Source organism: Clytia hemisphaerica, unplaced genomic scaffold, assembly GCF_902728285.1.
Source record: "Clytia hemisphaerica strain Z4C2 unplaced genomic scaffold, Clytia hemisphaerica genome assembly, whole genome shotgun sequence".
NCBI lineage: Eukaryota > Metazoa > Cnidaria > Hydrozoa > Leptothecata > Clytiidae > Clytia > Clytia hemisphaerica.
The window spans coordinates 152459-166189 of record NW_027104597.1 but is presented as its reverse complement, the minus strand read 5'-3'; the positions used below and the strand labels follow the sequence as shown (position 1 = coordinate 166189).

The following is a 13731-nucleotide window of genomic DNA, read 5'->3' as shown; positions in this document are numbered from 1 at the left end:
CATTTGGCGAGTTCCTGTACTCAGCCGCAATCAAAAAAATCATAACGTCACTCAATAAAAAATGGCGTTCGTGTCTTTTCGCACTTTTTTTAGCCTAGACGATGTAGCAAACATAGTAAGTATAAGCACACTGTGCTTACTTTTTCAAACTTTTAGCGATGATTGATCAAACTGTTACAATGAAAATTATCCAGCGCATTTTTTATCTTCTTACCTTCTTCATCTTCAAGGTAGAACTCAAAGTTTACTGAAAGTAAGCACATAAGATATTCTTATAATTAATGATATTAATTTAAACACGCTTCGCTATGCGCTGCGGTGGAGTGCATGACGTAACTCGCGTGGCAACTAGCTCGCCTTCTGTTGGAAGATCATATCGGGCATTTTGTTGGCGTTACCACCCTCGACGCAGCGAGCGCCTTTGTCTTTCCGCAACTCTTTCCACCATTTTAGATGGCCTTAACAATAGATCCAAAAGGGCGCCACATAATCTTGGAAGATAATTTGTTTTGATCTCCGGCTTTGGGAAGTAGCAATGTTTTTGGTTGTTTTCGATGGAAAATGGTAAGAAACTTAAGTTTACAAGTGTCATTTAGTTTTTGCTGGCTTTTAGAATGGCAGGATCCTGGATGGTTTCCCTAACTGTATGAAGCTCAAAACTTGCGCAAAATGATGGCAAGGCCAAAAATTAACGAAGAAAGAAAAGTCTCCTAGTTAAGAGAAAGAAATCTCCTACTTAAGAGACCTTCTCTTAAATAGAGTATATCTCTTATTTAGGGTATAGTCCTCGACTGGTTGAGCGACACACGGTTGTGGCCCAAATTTTTTCAGGCCACCTTGGTGATTTGAGAAACCATAGGTTTTCTGAGGTATAAACCCAGTTTTTTGTTACCCGGACTTTACTTTAAAGGCCTGAACAATGATGCTTGTCTGACAATGGAACAACCAGACTTACAAAAAGCACAGACTGACAGAAGACAATGGTCAATGCAAAATATCCGGTCAAATGAGAAACATTTTACCACAGGACAATATACCTTTTTTCAAAGAGGATGTCCTGTTGAATAATTATGTAGTCCATCCATAAAAACAATGATAGAGCCATGAATAATTACTGTATCATGCATATTGTAATAATTATGCATGGTTTTATCATTGTTTTTCTGCTGGACTACATAATTATTCAACAGGGTGGCCTCTTTGAAAAAAGGTCTATATTCAGTCAGGACCTCATTTCACTTTATTGATATTACGCAAACGGTAGTGTGCGCTAAATAATCTTGGTTTCGCTTTCAATTTCAAGCAAAGGTCTTAGCAACAGGGCGCGCGGACATAGCAACGGGGCTGGGTAGAAAAATCTAAACATAGAATTCAAAAAAATTACCGATCATCGTGTAGAGCACTAAAAAATACCCCCTTTCTATGTTTAGTTTGTTCTACCTTGGATTATAACTGAAAAACATCTTCAAAAAACCTTCGTCCGCTATCAGCCCGCGCGGTAATCTTTGCCCGCTTCAATTCTTAGATAATGAATAAGAGAGGTGCCCTTAGCTAAGCCGTGCTCGCGGGCGATAAATTTATGTTTACTGATCTTGTATATTTTAGTGGTATTTATCCAATAAAAAGGATGTTGACAAAATATGCACAGCGCTGACAAAATATGCACCGCATTGATTATGACATCATTAAATATGTCAATGTCGATTCAACGCCCGTTAAAATAATTCATAGATAGTTCTTTTTATCTTGAATTTTAAAAATACGATCTACTTTTAAAAATACTATCTAGATTATATTAGCGTTAGAGAATCGGTAATAATTCCTTAGATAGTTCTTTTTATCTTGAATTTTAAAAATACGATCTACTTTTAAAAATACTATCTAGATTATATTAGCGTTAGAGAATCGGTAAATATTCACAAAAAATATTTTGCGAAGGCGGTACGCCCAATCGCGTCCACGGGAAAGTTCCAATTTTTAATTATCGGGAAATCGGGGAAACCGGTTCACCACGTGGATAAAAAACGTACAAAATGAAACCTGACAGAAGGTTTTCAACCAGATTTATTCAGATAAAGCTATAAGAGGTTCATTACTTGTGGATTTTAAAACCTACATAAGCAAAAACAAAAGTTGTTGGGAAGGAAAGAGTAAACGCAAGACAGAAGGTTTGGTTGTGTTGATCAGGTATGTTTTTATTCTATCCGAACTAATGTTAAAAAAGACCAAAGAGGTCCTGACTGATATTTGTTTACAGTAAGAGAAAATGGCAATTATACTTGTTTCTAATAATGACTTTTTAGCTAGATTATAAGGGTTTGAATATTTTCTTGCACTTGATTTGCATGTTTTGAAAGTTTGGTGTATGCACTCCCTCTTCGTTGAATTCTTAAATTCTTTAGATCTTAATTTTTAGAACTGAGAATGCTACCGTGAGATCAGGTAACTTGCATCAGTGGAGGCTAACATGAAGATTCTTCTAACCTAATCCAAGGAATCATTTGTTTCACCTTGATTCTTTGTTCAAGATTCTGGTCTTTTTTGCGTTCCTTTGACATGAGCAAAAGTACAATGGGTGTTGAAGCATGTACCGATTTTAATTGAAGAGGAGCACATTCTTGGGTGGAATTCGGAGCATTTAGTTCCAGTATTACAGTACTCCCTGGCCCTTGTTTCCATATTTCATGAAGTTTGGTGCAAGTTTTTGGGTGGTTGTACCTGATAGTTTTTTCCTCAAATACTGTGCTTGCGTTTACTTTTAACATAAAATCAGCAGGTTTGAGATGTTTTCAGTGTCTGGTTTGGATCTTTAGATTTGTCAGAGGCTTGAGGGGCTGCAGATTCTGATGTGAGCTTTGTACTGTTCTCAAGCTCTCTAAGAAACCTTTTCTTCATGAAATCTGTTTTTCCTGGATGAAGATCATTGAGTTTTCTGCTTGATTTTGGGTTGTTGTTGAGAATAACATTTGGTGTAAGTGGGATTCGTGACATTGAGCAGTCCCTTGGCATTTTAGGGAGGAACCTTGATTGTCGCCGTTGAGAGGGTATTGAAGTGGCTGATGAGAGGTCAGTACTGTAATACTTTTGGTAGGTAAAGCGTACGGTGTTTATTTAGGAGATAATAACAATTGTGGTGTCAGCTGTTGTGATTGTTTGTTCAGATGTTTTGGAGCTACTTTTGACATAATTGACGCTGGTATTTGAAGCTTTGGTTCTTTTGTGTGGAAAGTGGATTGTATTTTCCTGACACTGTTGACAAAGGAAACCCAGGACAGGCCAAACAAAAGTTAATGAAAAGGAGCTTTACAAAGATCTAAAACATCTAAAGATTTATTACCATACCTTTTAACCCGATTTGGTGTTTGGATTGTAAGATGATTCATTTTAATGGGGGATGAATATACTGAAAAACTGCTGACTGAGAAATATCGATAATTTTAAATATTTGAATCAAAGTATCTTGAAATCTAGACACCGAAACTCAACAAACAATATTACTTTTGGATACTACTGATAAGTAAGGGCTATCCAGTTATGAGGTTGATTTTTTTTAATGTTCCCAAAAAAATGCTGAAGTCATCATCATCAGAACACACCATTTCTTGCTGTTTTTTGGTGGTTGAAATTCAACAAATAATCCCACTTTCTTTATCTAGATTTTACACTCAATCCATTGGTTGTATCAAATATTTGATCTTCAAACTTGAAATAAAATTGTGTTAATAAAGTCCCCTTTAACTAACTTACTAATATTAACTGAAAAACAATTCACTCAAAAATTGCAGAAAATTTGAGAAGCAAAATATTTTGTCAATTCTTCACCCTATAATGGGAGCATAAAAATTATTAAAAAAACAAACGCTAGGTCCTCCTTAATGTTTTTTATTATTTGTATTTCATGCTAGAGGGGAAAATTCTATATTTTACTAAGGGAACAAGTATTGAAATGGTAACACTTGATTATAATGCCATTTTTTTCCAAGTTGCTCAAGGTTTGATACTGTCTGATCACACCCAAGAATTTATCATTCAAAAAGATCAAAGCTGCTTTTTGATTATAAACATAGCTAAGCACTCTTCCTAAATGACAGTGAAGTTTGAGTAAACAAAATCTCTTGTTAGGTATTAAGTATACTGAGAAAATATATTTTTATTAGATATACTGAATCTTGTTATGTTTGGAAGTTAGAAAATATTTTCCAAAAAGATTTTCGAAAGCTTCCAACAGTATTTGATTTTGTTTTTTAATTTATATAAGAGTTGTGTCTGTTTCCTTTGCTGGTCACTCACATCGAAAGCCTTTCTTTTATTCTTCGTCATTTATTGGCCCAGCCGCGCAGCGCAAGTGGGCCTTTAAAAAGCAACTGAACGAAAAGATTTTGGCTTTGTCGGAGCCTGTGTGCGCAATAGATTAACAAGTCCAGTAGTCCAGGCTAAACCAGCGGCTGATTTAGAATTTTTGCCTCGCCTACCCGCACGATGTTTGACCTACTCTTATATTGGATTGAATTGGTAGTAAAGTCAAATTTCATTCTCTTTATGGCAAAGTATTTTTTAGGTCAGGGAGCAAGTGGGAGCATTTGGATGTTGGAGTTTTATATTTCAAGCTTGACAGAGACTTTTTTCAAGTAAACTTATGTTGTAATTCGTTAAATTATAATAAAATGCAGCTCATGTGTAAATTTGAATAAGTTTGGAATGTTTTTCATGATGCTACCCGTGAAGATGGTCAGTTTGGATTTTATCGCTCTAAACGGTCGGTAGCTGGATTTTTTAAACCTGACAGAGAATCTTTCAAGTAAATTTATGCTGTAACTCATTAAAGGATACTAAAATGCAGCTAAAGTGTAAATTTGAATAAGTTTGGAATGTTTTTCATGATGCTACGGGTTAAATCGATATTTCTGAACTTTGACGGTCAACATTTGACATTTGAAGTTTGTGAATTTATTTAAACCGATTTTTTCTTTCATACCAGTAACAAAAACATAACGCAAATCTATTATATACATATATTGCGTATCATTTATCATTGCTGATCTTCCCCTGACCTTCCAGCGCAGCTGGTTTCTTTCTTTTCATTTTTCACTTTTTTAACTTTTTGAATGTTCAATGTTCCGTATTTCAATCTCTGCCGAAAATGTGCATTAGGATTCTAAGACTCGATGTTTCCTTTAAACCCTAAAATTGCAAAAATACGATTCCGCAAACATTGATTCTCTCAAGGTACCCGTTACAAACGACATTTGGTTATTGCCACGTCAGCTGGGCCTTCACGCCGCCTTCGGCTTCTTGACCATTTTAACTTTATTAAGGGTAATTTAAGTTTATTTAAACTCGATTTGAAGGTGTTCTTTTGATCTCAATTGAAATGGCATGAGTAAGCCAAATAAAATCAAAATTTTGAAAAGATTTTCGCCTTATAAGTTCTAAAGGTTAAGATTTTGTCAATCATTTCTTTACCTTTTCTCTCCTATCATTAATTCTTTAGCTCCAATGATTTCAAACATTGTGAAATACTTACCGATTATTGTGTAGAAGAAACCCTACTCTTATCTCTTTCTTAATAAGAACAATTTTACTTATCAAGGTATTTTCATTTAGTGGAAACTTTTGGCATTAGGATAATAAACAGAGTTGAAGAATAAAATATGTAGGTCGAAAGAGGAAAGAGTATTGAGGCTTTTGAAAAACTATAAATAACGTTAGGATATAAATCCAAAATAAAAAAAAGTAACTATCTTTTTTAAGGAGTCACGACTCACGAACCCACGACACGCACGTAACCCACGTAATTTAGCAGACTCTCTTTTGAGAGTACAAGTTCGGATTTGAGTTTTGATCATCTTCTTGTAATAATGTCTCAAATGATGAAACGATTAGATTTCATTTTACAAAGTCTGATATCCTAGATTGTTATCTTTTAAGTAAGGATTATGCATTCTGATATTCTATTCATTTAGTCCTGATTACGACAGGAATATGGTAAATATAAAGTGATTTGTTTATGTTGATTTTACTACTTATATTACTTATTTTAAAGTTTCAAATGTCGCATTGGTCATTTAGTCTAGATTAGTACAAAATTAGTTTCATATGCTCGATATTACATTAGAAAGGTTCCAATAATTTCAATTTCATTGATCTGGGAAATATGGTTTTTCTTATCGAAAATCTCTTTCGCAAACCCACTTAAGAAGAGAGATCATAATCTTTACACTCAGTAAAGATCTACTTTGCTTTTCTTTCTCTTTGCTTTATCAGTTAGTCATTGACAGTTTGTTTTGTTGGATTGGATTTTTATTCATCTCCTGCATGTTATTGAGAAAATTTCAATTTCAAAATAATTATCTTTAACAAGACATTTTGACGTCAATCTACTTTATGTTTCACTGAAGTGTTAACCTTTATGTTTTGAAAACTAACTTTAAAAATAGTATTTCGAAAGAAAAGTTTAGCTTTTTCGGTTTTAGGTTTAGTGGCTGTTGCACTGCTTTTTGGACTATTTCTTGTGTTGTTTTTGTTCTTTAGACTCTTTTCCCCTTTCCTATTGGATCTTACATTACAGGGAGAGAGAAAAGTTCATATACTATCTTTCATTAGATCTTTTCTCTTGAAAGGTTGAAATCAGAAATTATATTTTAAGAGAGAGAGAGAGACAACCTTTTAACTAAACAGAACTTTTAAGAAGCTAATTCTTTTTCTAGAAATAAATTAAAATACGAAAAAGTGAAAGAAATAGCGTACGGTGCCAGCAGAAAATGCATACTCTTGAGACTTTGTTCTCAGTATTATGTTTATTGACTGCTGTTGCTTATGTCCAGGGCCATGGGAACTCAAATCTTTATGAACTTTTGACAGATGATAAAACGACTTTTTTATCCAAGGATTTCAAACATCGCGTGAGACGTACAACTATTGTTGAAAAAGGAGGAGAAAAAATCAACACAACATTCGCTGAATCGGAGGAAAACGATCAAAATACAAACACTACCATCAATACAATCGATGATCACCGATATTATACATCGAAATTCACCACTCGTGGTCAATCGTATTTTATCGATTTAACAAATGGAACTGAATCATTACCATACGAGGGCTTGGAAATTGAAAAACATGAGATATTATCAAAAGCTTATCTCAAAGCTGCTTTTGTAGCTCTTAAATTCCCATTCTATTTTTACGGCAACAAAGTTCAGCGCGTTGTAGTGACCACTGGTGGATTCCTCAGTGTTGGTCCGTTGTTTCACGCTTACGCCCATGTTGTGCATTATATTGCACCGTTAATGGCTAATTTCAATCCATCAATCGATAATTCGACTGAGATTCTGGTCGGATCTGGTAAAGATATTTTCATAGTACAATGGAAAAATATGCAGATGAATAATACAGTTGATGGCAGTCCGAAATATGACTTCCAAACAATTTTACATGAAAATGGTACCATTGTTTTTGCTTATAAGGATGTACCAGTGTCTCCAGTAAAGCTACCTAATGATACCCATAATGTCACCATCGGGATCGCTGACGGACTTGTGCTATCCTTTGTATATGATAAAGGCGGTAAAATACACTTCCATAATTACATTTATTCATATCATCGCATTTCTTTACCCTTACGAAATCCAATCTCTGGTTCGGCGTTTATTTTGGATCTTGAACCAACGTGTATTCGACAGACCACATGTGGTGCTTGCCTTAATAAAAACAATACGAGGTTTAATTGTAAATGGTGTCCCTCGTTGCAGCGTTGTTCGAATGGTTTGGATTGGCATCGGCAATCTTGGATGTCAAGATGTGCTAAAACAGCTTACGATGACCCTGAGAAATGCTCAGCTCAAATACCAGGCAAAGACACTAATACAATGACTAAGAAAAAGCAAAGCTCAAATAACGGTGCGCTTATTGGAGGGATAGTTGGGTTCCTCGTAATAATGGTGCTCCTCATAATACTAGTCATGTTTTATTACGCGTACACACACCCGCAGAGTTCATCCGGGATGTGGTTGATTGAGCATAGACCGGCTGTTTTGTTCAGTAAAGCTCGCTTCAACAAAGTCCCCGATGATCAGTTGCTGTAAGAAAGTGGCAGGTTTTATGATCTGCTTTGTATCGAAAAGAAAACCGTTTTTCTTTCCTGATTTTTCATGGCAAGTTAAATGAGTTCTTTGGCGACCTTGCTTTTGCTCTGCTTTCATTCATTCAGAGTCTCGGTGTTCAGATGTTATTGACTGTATCGCTTTATTTTGCATCATTGATGACGTCAAAGAGAGTTTAAAATTGCTGCCATAAGGTTGTTGATATTTATGATATTATGGATTTTGGCGACCATAGTCTTGGTGCATGGGTCGGATACTTACGAGCTTGATGCTGAAGTTTGCAATTTTTTTTGAAACATGTTTTGTTTTTTAAGTTCTTTGGATCTTCTCTTAAAATTTGTCATTTGTTATCAAACTTGTTGAATCTAATTTCTAGGCTAGCGTGAAAGTTATACTCTAGGGCCTAAAAGCCTGCAGTTGTCTATAGTGTAAAATATGAAATTTCGGTTAAGTCAGAAAAACTAATTTCAACTTCTTTTTTATTATTTTTGGTCAAGAAATGAAATGAAAGTTATTTCAATAATCTTCTCTCGTTCCAACATCCATAGCTTGAAACAACAATTTGCTAGCTGGGAAACTTATGAAAGTTTTCTACGTCCATTTGTTACGAATAGTATTTATTATGTTTTATTTCTGTATTTTTGTAATATTTTCAGATTATTGTCTATTTAATTAATTTGTCTCAGTCTTTTTTACAATTATCGTTACTGTACGTTCCAAATTAATCTTATTATCAGTTTTAACACTTTCTGGTTAGGAATATTTTGTTCAACGTCTCTCGCACGCACCAAGCAATTTTCTGAGGCGATCAAAATGAAGCTTGCTTTCTTTCTTGCTCCATGAATTTAGTCGCTGAGCTTATTCTCAATCGAGCATCACGTTTTTTATATAAGAACAAACTGTATAAAAACATAAGACTTCATCGATGGTCAAAATATTAAGAATAAGTTAAGAAAATTTTTAGGCTTGAAACTCGTAAAGTTAAGAATTTCGGAAAGCTTCGATAGTTCTGGATCTTTTTTTTATAAAAAATCGTGTCTTGGGGAGACGTACCTTTTGAGATATGACGACTGGATCGTGCGTTTCAAAAGGGTAAACGATAGCAATACAATAACGAATTTCCATAGATAAGGAAGTTTTTAAAACATTTAAGGCGAAAAACTGGAAGACATGCTCTCAATTCCTCGAAATAGAATCATATACACTTGACACTCTATAATTCGGTGTTCTACTATTCAATATGCTCCGATATTTGATAATATTGAAAGCCACCGTCATGGAGAAACTCTCATAAATGACGCTCCACTATTCGATACGATTCCCCTTGAAAATCGAATTAGAGAGAGTCAACTGTATTATCATATAATTCGAACAGAATATCCTTTGGCTGGAATATAATAATGATTGGTATAGGTAACATAACTTTTTTGTTTATTTTCTCTTTTGTTAAAATGTTTATTTACCTTTTCTGATTTTGTATTCTTTTGACCTCAAACAGGTAATTAATTAACAGGCAATTGTTATCGTAGAGTAATATATTTTTTGTTTAATGTTTTTGTTACTTACTGTTCAGTTTTTTAATTATATTTGATTATTTTGTTCATTCAATTTGTTTTTTTATTCAAAATATTTATAAAAAGATACCCGAAGCTTTGGGAAATGATTGAAATTATGCAGTTCTGGTTACTCTGGGATTTTAATTTAGATTTGTTCCTGTTTGAAATATTTTACCCTTTATGCTCTTGGGGTCAATATGAGTCTATATACTCATATTTTATCGTATTTTTCATGCTTTGATGCCTTTAACATGGTTCATTCGCTAGAATCGATGGTCTTAAAGATTAACCTCATAAAAACATTTTCATTATATAATTACTTTATTAACGGATTTGCAAAGATATTGCGAGCTTCACGATTTAAATTTTTTGTTCATTCTTTTTTAATCGTATATGCTCTAACTTGAATTTTGAGCTATCATTCATTAGGCTTGAAAAAGTAGTTCGAAAATTATTGCAAAAAAACTGACTTGTTTTCAAAGAATCATCAAAAACGGCGAGCAAACTTCTCTCTTGAAACTTACCTTCTTTACAAATAAAAATACCAAAAAATGCAACTGTGTTCTTCAAAACTCGTTAAGGAAATTTAAAAATATTGTAAAACAAGCTATTCCCATTTGTATTTCTGGAAAAACTGAAAAAGAATTTCAAATTTAATGTATGATAGCTCAAAATTTAAGTTTGAGCATATCTTTTCTATACGATAAAAAAAGAAAATGAACAAAAAATTTAAATCCTGAAGCTCACTTTATCTCGGCAAACCTGTATACTTTTTTTTGGTGCACCCGGCAAAATGTTGTCTACTTTATCAAGTCTCGCAAGTCCATGAAGTAACACTTATCCTTCAACATATATTTGATTAAGTTTATAACTTTCATTTAGATCGTAATAAAAAAAACAACAAAACTCAATCCAACAAGTTCTAATCCAACCATGAGTAATAACTACACTCTCACCAAAGATGAGTTGGTTCGAACCATAACAGATCAATTACAAGAGGTCGAGATTCTAACAGCAATGTTTCCCGAGGAAGGTGGATTGGTTTGGACAGATCCATCCATTCTTATTGATGCTGAGGAATATCGAGATTCGGAAGGTTGTTCACCAAACTGTATTCAATGCCTTGCATTCGAGTTGAATCTGAATACTGAGGTTAATAACCAGACCAATCTGGTCTTCAAATTATCCATCAAGCTACCTAAAGACTATCCACTTTCTCGACCAGAGCTGTCAGTCATTTCAGATCAAATGAGTCGTGAAGAACTGATTAATATTAAAAAAGCTTTGAATGAGTTTGTATTAACCTTACCAAATGATGAGCATATTCTTCTGGAGATAATCTTATGGTTGAAGGATAACATAGGTTCGTATTATAATGGAGATAAAACGTCACAACAAGCTGAATCGTCTAAAGCTAACACTGAGGGGAATACAGATATATTGACATCAATGTGGTTGTATATGCATCATATATATTCTAAGCACAAACGGAAAGACATTCTGAATTGGAGTCATGATTTCGGGTTAACCGGATTCTCTCTACCGGGAAAACCGGGTTTAGTTTACATCGAAGGACAATCAAAAAATGTAGAAGAGTTTTTCGATCGTTTGAAATCGCTACCTTGGAAGAGTATACAGTGTCGATCTAAAGAAGATATTGAAAAACGAATTTTTACGGATTTCAAAGAAATGAGTTTTGATCCTCATGGGTCACGTGACTACCACATGGATTTTGGTTTGTTTTATAAATTTTTAGTTGATCATGGGCTGGGTCACATGTTTAAGGAAATTTTTGGTATCGAAGGTCAAATTAAAGATGAGAAATGAGATGTTTTAAGAAAAACAAATGCCTGAAAATTCTTGTTTTTGCATGGCCTTCTAACGTTGTCTAGATGTTATTTCCCGGCTTGAAGTGACGGAGACTTAGCGTAAATCAATGTCGGCCTAAAGGCAGGCCAATTAATTTAGAGGGCTCAAAGTGTTTTTTATGGTCACACTGTTCTGGAATTGTTTTAATTGAAATAGAAAGGTCTTTTACTTTAATTACATTAAGGACTAGTTTCAGCTGATATTTTATGAAACCTACCGATGTGTCTAAATGCAAATTGTCAAAAAATCAGGACAAAGTCGCCAGATTTAGCTTAGACATTTTCATTTGGACTTTGAAATTAACGCCTATTATCATCGCTCCTTTTACTATGATATGGTTAAAATATTTCAAACATTTTTATTTGATTTAAAGGTGAGAAAGAAAAAAAAAACAGGCTGTACCTTTAATTAGGAAAAAGGTTATCCATCAAATCGATTACCGCCCACCACGCCCTGTCATCCACCACATCTTGTGATCATGTGTTGCTTTATCAATGGAAACTTACATGCAAATCACAGGAAAAAGGTTTTAATGAACGGTTAAAAAATTGGATTGGATTTTAGAAAGAGTAATCTAACAAGCCAACAATGCATCATTTAACAAGAAAGGGTACATGAATGGAAACAAGAACATTAAGGAATGGTAAGATTTAAGAAATTCATCTTCAAAATCATTCGTCTTGAAAGGAGAAAATAATTCGAAAGCCAGAAGGCCGGCGGAGAGATTTTTTAGAAATATGTGTTCTTATCTTTTAGGAGAGCAAATGTTATGACCTTTTAATCTTTTATACAAATGATGTGTTCTGATTTTTAGGAAACCTTTATCGCACTATTTGTCTCCCTAAACTTATCACTACTTTATGGTTTAATGTGTTCTAAAATCTAGGAAAAACCGTTTGCCAAGATAAACTTGTAAGATATTTGTTTTTCTCCACGATGACATTGATTATACCCCTGTCTCATCAGAACACATCATCATTTCTAGCTGATTAATTTTCGAAGATCTGATCAGAACAGATCAAAATTTCTAGCTGAAACATGCTCTCAGAATACATCAGAAAAAAAGGTCGCCTCGCCGACTGCTTTCGGAAAGCCTTATGAAAACATTGAGAGATCGTTATAGTGGTGCCGAGGGCTGATAAAATTGGATGATTGAATTTAGAATCGTCTTATTGGACCAGGATTAGATTTAGTCCATTTTCCTGTATTCGGATAAGAGCTAACTGTCATGGAATTCTATTTATCCTTAACAGGACCTATAAAAACAACAAAACACTTCTTTTCACGTCTTTACAAGATCCTTAAAATGTTAGAAGTGTTTATGTTGTTAAGAAGGTCCACAACGTTTATTACAGCTTCTTAAAAATAAGTAAATCAGTGTAATAAAATGTTGTGGCTGCTATTAAGTGAATTGAACTGTAGGTTTTATATAACATTTTGATCTGGCGTTTGGGTATCAATTTGAATTGGACCTGTCTATTTGTATATATGAATCATAATAGTAGGACTTAGAGCTTTTTTGCGTGGTGGCAAGCCGCAGATTTTAGGGACGCTTTTCGTTTCTATTTTTTGTAAGACGCATACACCATCACTACAAAGGACGCTACTATCAAATTGTGTTTTGTCTGCCCAGTTTGCCCAGGCTTAGAGAGATTGTTTAATGGAACCTTCATTTGTGTGCCGGGAAAAACGTTTATAATTGAAAAACAATTCTAAATGTACACGCATTTTTGCAATCTAGACAGTTGAGCAAATTAGAAAAAAAATGCAAAACCAATGTCACATAATTTCATGTAAAACTCTTTTTTTCCTCTGTTTCTACAATTTTCCGCAAGTTGACAACGTTTATCAAATCCTATACAAACTGTACTCACTAGCACTGTTAAGATCTATTGTTTTTAGTCACACAATATTTTATACAAACATAATATCGAAATAAATCGATCGTTAGTTTTGCTTTTTATGAAAAACTTGGACTGGATGATTATTGATTTTGGGGCTTGTGTTTGTATGGCCATGATCAAAGATAACCTAACGTTGGGTGCTACCGGCGTTCATCAATGAGCATTAAAACAGAGTTGCGCGCCAGCTGGGAAGGATTCTTTCGGCTCATTTTACTTTTGGAAAGATTTGTCCATCCACAAGTATTACAGTAGTTTACAGCTATAAAAATACAAAATATCGAACACAATACTCTTAAATCT

The 13731-nt window shown here is 34.2% G+C and overlaps 2 protein-coding genes across 2 annotated transcripts; both read left to right on the top strand.

The window, feature by feature from the left end:
* Positions 1-6657: 6657 nt before the first annotated feature.
* LOC136824045 (plexin domain-containing protein 2-like) lies at positions 6658-9771 on the top strand. Its single transcript, XM_067080199.1, has one exon. It carries the CDS (start codon positions 6762-6764, stop codon positions 8082-8084), a length of 1323 nt encoding a protein of 440 aa, XP_066936300.1. The 5' UTR covers positions 6658-6761; the 3' UTR covers positions 8085-9771.
* Positions 9772-10544: 773 nt separating this feature from the next.
* Positions 10545-11654, top strand: LOC136824057 (RWD domain-containing protein 2B-like). The gene has a single exon (XM_067080210.1). The coding sequence runs from the start codon at positions 10592-10594 to the stop codon at positions 11483-11485; it is 894 nt and encodes a 297-aa protein (XP_066936311.1). The 5' UTR covers positions 10545-10591; the 3' UTR covers positions 11486-11654.
* The last annotated feature ends 2077 nt before the right edge of the window (positions 11655-13731 follow it).

Bases quoted from the DNA above. Each gene is read 5' to 3' on its own strand.
- LOC136824045 (XM_067080199.1), top strand. From the start codon at position 6,762: ATGCATACTCTTGAGACTTTGTTCTCAGTATTATGTTTATTGACTGCT.
- LOC136824057 (XM_067080210.1), top strand. From the start codon at position 10,592: ATGAGTAATAACTACACTCTCACCAAAGATGAGTTGGTTCGAACCATA.